Source organism: Poecilia reticulata, linkage group LG3, assembly GCF_000633615.1.
Source record: "Poecilia reticulata strain Guanapo linkage group LG3, Guppy_female_1.0+MT, whole genome shotgun sequence".
Lineage (NCBI taxonomy): Eukaryota > Metazoa > Chordata > Actinopteri > Cyprinodontiformes > Poeciliidae > Poecilia > Poecilia reticulata.
In genome coordinates, this window is record NC_024333.1 from 20,120,953 (window position 1) to 20,129,564 (window position 8,612).

Sequence of the window (8,612 nt, forward strand, 5' to 3'; positions counted from 1 at the left end):
CACACACACACACACACACACACACACACACACACACACACACACACACACTTAATTGCAATTTAGATGAACCAGTTAGCTACAGTAGTCATGTTTTTGGATGGGGGAGGAAGTTGGAATACCCAGAGAGAATCCATGCATGCACAAGGAAAGCATGTAAACTCCAAAAAAAAATTCTCCCAGGCCAGACCAGAAACCCAGGACCACTCAGCGAATCAGTTTATTTTATTTAATTATTTATTTAATTTAATTTATCTTGTTGGATTGTTAATTTCAGCAGGGAGTAAACATTCCCAGGAAAAGATTTTGAGATAAAAAATTAGCTACACTGCTAAAACACAAAATCTCACCTAGTATTTTTGGTGTAGTTCCTTAATATTGATGGAAAAGTAATAGTATCACAGGCAGATTTTTTCACCTACAACAGGACATTTTCCCCACATGACAAGTGAAATAATCTGCCAGTGCAATAGTAATTTTTCATCAACATTAATGAATTATTGACTTAAAGCAAACTCATATGTTGTTATAAAGTTATTTGTAATTTAATTTGTCTTATTTCAAGTGTATTAAGATATTTGCACTAGAAACTAAACCAAACATATTTGGTAAGACTTTGTGTTTTCACAGTGTACCAGTCATTTTCTGTTACGATTGCATTATTCCCAGGTGAATTAAGAGTCTTGTTTAGTTTTCCAAATGTGTCAGAAAGCAAAAGGTCCAAATAATCAGTGATTATATCTCATTACTAACTCTGTTACTAACAAGCTGAAGGTTATTCACAGACTTTCTTTGTCTTTTGGCTAAATCATAATTATTCACAATTTTTTAAAAATTAAAAATAGCTTTCAAAAATTTAATAAGCACACTAAAATGTCCTACATAATATAAGGTTTTATAACATTGATTTTTAAAATTTCCTTTAGTTTTACTTTTATTCACGTTTCCTCAGAGTTGAGTAGTAACTCATTACATTTACTCCATTACAATTACTTGAGTAACTTTGTAGAAAAAAAATTACTTTTAGGAGTATTTTTACTTTTACTTAAGTAATTTTACTTTGAAATATTGCTACTTTTCTTGAGTAAAATTTCTGGATGCTCTACTCACTGTGAATAACTTCAATGAATGAAGAACAAGCTCGTTTATAACAAAAATTTACCAGACACAAACACTTGTGTGTTAGTTTATTACGTTTTTTAAATGAAAAATATTTATTTGGAAAAAGTTTTTTTTTTTTGCCTGATTTTGTTATTTTTAAACTATTTTATTTGTAGAATTATCTTTAAAATACAACCATTTCTGTGTATTTTAGTCCGTCTGATTATGTAATTTTCAAATATAAATGAAATACTTTTTTACTTTAATTTCTTGGACGCCTACTTTTTACTTTTACTTGAGTAAATATAAGTAAATATAATATATTACTTGAGTATAATTTTCGGGTGCTCTCCTCACCTCTGTGTGTTTATATTGAGTAATAACCGCCAAACTGTTTACTTTTTGTGACTCTGTTTTTAAACCTCTGTTTTTAAACACACCGCGAACAGCAGGGGTCGCTGTCGAGGACATCAACCAAACCGCGCTGTTTTCACCCGGAAGAGGAAGAACAAAGGAGACGGGGGTCTGTGCAGTGGAGCGCTCGGTGTGTTTTTTCTCTTTTGTCCGTCAGTAGATTAATCAGGTTTCCTGCCTTTTATCTGCAGGAGTTTTCATAGTAGTAGGAAAGGATGTCGGTCGTGCAGCCCAGTCGCTCGTCCACCGGGTGGCCGCGCCGCGGCGGAGAGCAGTTCGGGAGCAAATACATCAGCGGGCCCGCTAAACCGCTCACCCTGGAGCGGACCATCAACCTGTGAGTCCAGCACCGCCTGCAGCCCCTAGTCTGGCTACTATTGTGGAAAAGTGTCCGGAACGACTGAGGCTGTTCTGTCTGTGAAAAATATTTTTATTTTGATGAGGATCTGTGCAATTTAGTCACCAAAATCGTTAAAAAAAATCATAAATATTTGACTTGTGAAGGCGGTATTTATGGTCGCATCTGGGCTTTAGTTAGCTTTGGCAAACATAAGGAAATAGTATTTATCAGTGAAGTGGAAGGTTATGCACAACATGTGTGTTTTTGATCTAAATTACACTAAATAGTTTTACTTGACTCATTTGGTTTTTAATATATAAAATAACAAGTTTAAATGACAAAACTTTACATAACCTTTCTGGTCCACTGCAGATTTATGTACTAAGTAATCGGTGCTTAATTTAATTTGTTTATCCGTATTGATTAAACGTATTTAATGACGTTTTGTTTATATAAGTTTGAAATGGATTGGAATTTAATTGAATAGTCATTTTTCAGCTATTAATTAATCATCTCAATGCAAAAAAAATAATAATTTCTACTATTAAAACATGCTGTTTGAATCCTATTTTTAAATCCTATTTGTTTTATGTTACTGTGATTAAACCTTCAGTAAATGTGTTTTGGTTAATTCACTACATACTGTTATATAATATAATTGAATAAATGGAATAGTACTTTTTTAGCTAGAAGTTAAACATCTCAATGCAGAAAATTTAAATTTTTCTATGAAAGCGTTGCATGGAGTACAAGTACACTGCAGGAGTTTAAAAGCTAAACATTTCTTTTAATTTATGTAAATTTACATTAAAACATATAAAACATATTCACCCAAAAGATAACATTCACATAATGACTGATATAATTTCTAATTAGCTTTATGAATTCTGATTCAATCTTGTTAATGTTCCACATTTTTGGAGTTTAAAATAGATTATAATTGAGTAGTTATTTTTTAGCTAAAAGATAATCACCTCAAAGCAGAAAATTACAATTTTATCAAAGAAACTTTTTATGGAGTAAAAACGCATTCTGTTTGAATTTGGAAAATGTTATGGAAATATTTGAAAACAATGCTCAAACATCTGTATTCTAGATTTCTGATTCAAAGTATCACTTTCTGAGATGAACATTTTACTTAGAAAAGAGCGGTGGTCACACATAAAATCTGTTGATTTTGTGTTTAAGTCATTCAGTAAAGTTGTGTTGAGGATTAAAAATGGAGTGAACTCTCCATACACTCAAAAAACTGATGTAAATGCATTATTTTTTTTACCAAAATGTGAATTTGTAAACTTTGTTTTGTTTCTGATTTGCTTTGAGCAGCTACAAACAAAGTCGGCGGCCGAATGAAGCATGTTTTGTCTTTCTGGTCGCAGATACCCTCTCACGAACTACACGTTTGGCACCAAGGAGCCACTTTACGAGAAAGACAGCTCTGTGGCCGCCAGGTTCCAGAGAATGCGTGAAGAGTTCGATAAGATGGGCATGCGTCGGACAGTAGAGGGAGTCCTCATCGTTCACGAGCACAGGCTGCCTCACGTTCTCCTGCTGCAGCTGGGCACAACGTTTTTCAAGCTGTGAGTGTCTGTCTGGTGCTGCTGCAGGAAGCAGCTGCAGGGTGCAGAGTTACAGGTTGTGTCTGTCCTGCAGGCCTGGTGGAGAGCTGAATCCTGGAGAAGACGAGGTGGAGGGTCTGAAACGCCTGATGACTGAGGTAGCCGCTGTGGGATTCTGCCTCTGTGATTGGTGTGAAACTGACCTGAATTAACAGTCTGACTGGTTATTAGATCCTCGGGCGGCAAGATGGGGTGAAGCAGGACTGGGTGATAGATGATTGCATCGGTAACTGGTGGCGCCCCAACTTTGAGCCTCCGCAGGTTGGTATGCCAAGCAATGTGTCTACATATTTATGTAATGCACAGATTTGTGCATTTGTTGGTTTCCTGCCACATATCCTCAGTTGGAGTTTGTTTAGGTTTCATGTTGATAAATTCAACATTTTAGTCTAGTTTGGGGCTTCTTCTCACTTTAAAATCCAAATAAGCTGCTGCTCACCACGCTTCCTAATTCAACATTTACACTTACACATGAAAATGGCTGCAAACAGATGTGCACCTATACAACCATACATCTTTGAAAAGCAGAAGTAGAGCCTCCTGTACAATCAACATCAAAGCAGCAAGTTATTTTTTGGTTGGTATGTCAACAACAAAACACTTGTCTTTTCCAGCAGCCACTGTGCAGAACATACAGCAGTAAACCCAGCTGACCAAACGTATTTAAACTTAGCTTGTGTTGCTAGGTAATGGGCTGGGCTTTGCTGGGGTTGCTGGGTAACAGGGCAGTGCCTTCTGATTTGTGAAGGTTTTTAAATCGGCTCATTTTCCAGACATCAAATAATATTAATTTATTGTCTGAGTGGTTTACTCTTATGGACATGGGCTGTTTTTTTTAGAAGCACAAAAAGTCCAAAATGTGAATCTTGCCCAAGAGGTCCCCTTTAAATCCATGTTTTCATGAGAGAGCTAATGCGGTGCTTTTCATCTTCCAGTACCCGTACATTCCAGCTCACATCACTAAACCTAAGGAGCATAAAAAGCTCTTCTTGGTTCAGCTGCAGGAGAAAGGTCAGCATTTCTTTTTATTACCTCAAATGTGCTGAAAAATTAAAGTCTGCAATTATGAAATGAGGACAAATGATTGTCTGCATTTAAAATCTATAATATTCCCACAGCATTATTTGCCGTTCCCAAAAATTATAAGCTGGTGGCTGCTCCGTTGTTTGAACTGTACGACAACGCTCCTGGATATGGACCAATCATTTCCAGTCTACCGCAGCTACTGAGCAGGTAAAGCATATTTTATTGACGTCGTGCAGCTCTGTTATGAAGGACGCATAAACCTTTATTCTGGCTATTTGACTACCAGAAACATTCTAATTTTCTTCCTTGGTTAATTTTTACTGACAATGAAGATGAGCAGGGGGCAAAAGTAAAGAGGGTTTTGGTTTTTCTACCTCTGATGGCACAAAACAATTTCTCTGAAGTTGAAAACAAAAGGTTATGTTTGAAAGGCAATGAGATGAAGCTAAAATTCTGTTACATTTTCAAATTGTAGAGTCGTCTGGCTTTACAAAGGACAGAAAACTTTATTTTGTAGATTAAAGCTGGCTGAATCAGCCTGTTCTATAAATATGGAAAATGAAAAAGATCAATAGCCTGCTTACAATATAAAACACATAGTTTGTAGCTACAAACATCATAAAATTATTCAAATCACGGAGAGTCATGGCTCTCCGTCTAAGCCTATAATCACAGCTAAAGGGTTTCAGGTTGTATCTGTTTGTTTTTCTCAGGTTCAACTTTATCTACAACTAGCCTGACCAACAGTGTGGCTGTCTCTGTGAGTGCAGCCAGAAGCATTGTGCTGAAAGGACGTCATCTCCCGTTTATCTTTTACGAAACAAACGCCTGTTATGTCTGGTAAATAGAAAGTCTACGGGGTTGTTGTTGGAGAAAATGATACGGTCCGAGTTGTTTTTGTTTTATTTTTTAAACTTGTGAAGCTGCAGCCTTTTGTAGTATGCAGGTCTCTATTCCAGAATCTGGTTTTATGTTTGCCTAAAGGTTGACAATGTTTGATTAAAAAAAAATTCCAACATTGTGTTTCCTGTTGTTTTAACCTGTAACAATGCTGTCTTTTTTAAAATAAAGCTGTGTTTTGAGTATGTTTTTATAAAGTTAGAGCTACTGAATGTTAATAAGCACTTTTTAAAAATCTGTCAAGGGATTTTATGCTTTTAAACACAGAGGAAGGACTTTGCAGCATAATAAAATAAAACCATGTTAACGCCAACTTAGAAGCAGGTGTTTATTACAGGTCCCTCTTCTTTAGCAGTTTATACTGGACAGAAAAATAATGAAATTAACTCAGAATGAATACAAACACCAACAGCATTTATTTAAATCAAACTACTTTAGGCTCAATGGGCAACATGAAAAATGCTTTTAGATAGACTTACAGTAATGTTGCATTCATAACTGTTTTTTTTGTTTGTTTTTTTTTTTACCACTAAACAATATTAATTTAGTAAACGTCTGGGCTCTAGGAACCAACTGCACATTTTGGAGATTTGTCTTACAGGCAGATTTAAATTATGCACCAATAAGATTTTATCACTTGTTTAAAAATTAAAACGGTGTTATAGTGCTTCTGAAAATCTTGACCTCAGAAATAATGATCAAATTATTACAGTTTTTTAAGGTATTTTGACTGTTCTATGCAGTGATGCACTGTACTGTCAGACTTGGCTGTGTACTAACCAAGTGATTACATGTAAATGCAATGCTTGAATAATGAGAAATGTAATTATTCATAAATGCAGGCGATTCAAAGGGACATACCTGCTGTTTTGCAAGTTAATTTTTAGTAAGTTAGACATTTTTGTGCTTTTTTTGTAAGTACAGTCCTATCATTTGTCTTTATCTCTTATACAATATCTGTTCAAGTAGAGCATTCGCTGTTGGACATTTCCTTTGTCTCACATTAGTACTTAAGATGATTCACTGATTGTTTGGATAATATTCTGAAACATTTTAATTTGATCAATAAGTCATTTATATTATAAGTAGCCTGTTTAAAATTATTTTAATGTTTCTCAATCAGTGGAAAGGAAAAAACTACTTTCACAATGCTGGCTTTTTGTTTTGGTCAAACTTTGGAAAATGTTTTACTTTTTGTTAAAATGCTGACATGTCAGAATTTTGATATTAAGCCAGAATTATTATTTTTTAGAAGCTCATTTCCTCTTTCGTAAAGCACATTTAAAAATCTTATTGAATCTTATTGCCAGATTTTTTTAAAATGTACTTCATTTTTTAACAAATAACATTGCAAAGAAAGAAATTTAACACAATGTAAGATTACATTAAACATAAATTAACAGAGGAATAGTGGTATAAAAACACTTTAAAAAATCACAAATGTTGATGTTACTAAAAGATCTTGCAATTTAAAGTAAATAAATGTATACATAAGTATGTATAATATATTAATATGCAGTTTTTAGTCCATACAAGCATAACGGGTCTGTTACAACAACTAAAAGAAAAATGTAAGTAAACAATACAGCCTGACAGTCATTCCACCGGGCATCCGACCGAGTCCTGCCCTCTGACGTCATTTACCCGCGACGCCGCTTCCACGCTATCCGGTGTCTGTAAAGTTTATGTTGGAGAGATTCCCCAGCTATGAGCAGCAAGCGAGCCCAGAATGAGAGCGGAGACTCGGACAAGAAGAAGAAGAAGAGGAGCAGCGTGGAGACCGTGGATCTCTGTGGAGCCGTGGAGGAAGAGGAGGCGAAGCGAGCGGTGAAGGAGGCGTGGAGCAACATGACCCACTACAGCAAAGGCTAGTGGAGCACAACGCGTTTCCCGTGGACTGATCATATTTGTACTATTATTAGGTCAATCCAGACGCTGCTAGAGGTGTTGATGGGTGGGCAGATGAAGACCGCGATGGTTCCACTCTAAAACTACAATTTTGTACGATTTATTTGTTCACGTTGCTATGGCGAAACTTGACATTTTTGCCTGATTAAATGATTGAAATGGCGAGCTCTTTTTTTGTGGCAATCTTTTCTACCTGTCCGTTTTGTTACAATCCAAAAACACAAACACTTGGGGGAAGGAGTACATATATAATATTTAATGTATAAGAACCACGTTTCGCCACAGTAACTTTAACTCAGAGGTGTCCAAACTTTGGCTCGGGGACCCAAAATGTCAGGTTACAACTACTCCTAGGGCCACAAAATGTGTAGTATTTATTTTTTATAATTACAACTATTTTTATTTTTACTTGCTAAAAATAAAACAAGCTAAGCGCAATATTTTAGCAAAATAAGGAAAGCTGTTTGTACAAAAGAGGGTCTTGCCAGATTAAAAAAGGCAAACCATATGCTAAATTTTTCATCTTTTTCTAGATTTTCTTGTATCTTCTTGGCCACAAGGACAGTTTATGAAACGGTCGTTCCTGCATTTTAGTAAAAACCACTGGATGTTTTCGATTCTTGTTACTAATATAGTAAATTAAAACCAAAACCCTGGATGAATACTTTGTGCTGCATGTTACATTTTCCATATTAATATTTTAATTGTCTGTATCTTTCTTAAACAGCCAGGCATCAATGAAAATTTTACCAATATTGATTTTAAATCTGAGTTTACATGAACCGTCAAACCAATTTTAGGCTATTCCAGAACTGTGATCAAGGGCCGCAATTGGCCCCCTGACCACACTTTGGACACCCCTGATTTAACTACTCTGACTAATTAGTCCTCTCTTTAAACCATTTCTTCAGTTCATTCAGGTTTTTCAGGTAGAGTTGTCACGATAACAAATTTTGCTGAACGATAAATTGTCCTAGAAATAATTTCAATAAATGGTAATATCGTTATTTTTAAGACCATTTTCAGCTAATATATTAATAATAGAAAATTAATGCAAGAAACGTTTGACTGGAACTGGGAAACATTTTAAATATTCACTAGAGATGTGTCGATCAGGTTTTTTCCTGCCGATACCGATACCGATACCGATCACATAATTTTTCTTTTTTTAATCATAAGCACTACCGGTTGCATTATGTGGAAAAAGAAACCATGAATTCACCTTAATTTAGACAAAAACTTGTTTTTAATAACTTTTTCCAAGAAAAAAACAAAACGGGCATTGTGCAAATTGTACTGCTATC

The 8,612-nt window shown here is 35.3% G+C and overlaps 2 protein-coding genes across 2 annotated transcripts in view; both read left to right on the plus strand.

The window, feature by feature from the left end:
• Positions 1 to 1,594: 1,594 nt before the first annotated feature.
• On the plus strand, positions 1,595 to 5,717 carry nudt21 (nudix hydrolase 21). The gene is made up of 7 exons (XM_008405412.2): positions 1,595 to 1,852; positions 3,235 to 3,435; positions 3,509 to 3,572; positions 3,646 to 3,735; positions 4,410 to 4,485; positions 4,593 to 4,707; positions 5,214 to 5,717. Exons 1-7 carry the CDS (start codon positions 1,731 to 1,733, stop codon positions 5,233 to 5,235), a joined length of 690 nt encoding a protein of 229 aa, XP_008403634.1. The 5' UTR covers positions 1,595 to 1,730; the 3' UTR covers positions 5,236 to 5,717.
• A 1,298-nt stretch (positions 5,718 to 7,015) lies between these two features.
• ogfod1 (2-oxoglutarate and iron-dependent oxygenase domain containing 1) overlaps positions 7,016 to 8,612 on the plus strand; it is an 11,904-nt gene continuing 10,307 nt past the window's right edge. The window contains exon 1 of the mRNA XM_008405413.2: positions 7,016 to 7,267. Within this exon, the coding sequence (XP_008403635.1) occupies positions 7,108 to 7,267 (160 nt within the window). The 5' untranslated portion in view covers positions 7,016 to 7,107. The remainder of the gene's footprint in view (positions 7,268 to 8,612) is intronic.

Coding starts and splice junctions, on each gene's coding strand:
- nudt21 (XM_008405412.2), top strand. CDS start 1,731: ATGTCGGTCGTGCAGCCCAGTCGCTCGTCCACCGGGTGGCCGCGCCGC. Junction 3,436..3,508: donor GGCACAACGTTTTTCAAGCT/GTGAGTGTCTGT, acceptor TCTGTCCTGCAG/GCCTGGTGGAGAGCTGAATC. Junction 4,486..4,592: donor GGTTCAGCTGCAGGAGAAAG/GTCAGCATTTCT, acceptor ATATTCCCACAG/CATTATTTGCCGTTCCCAAA.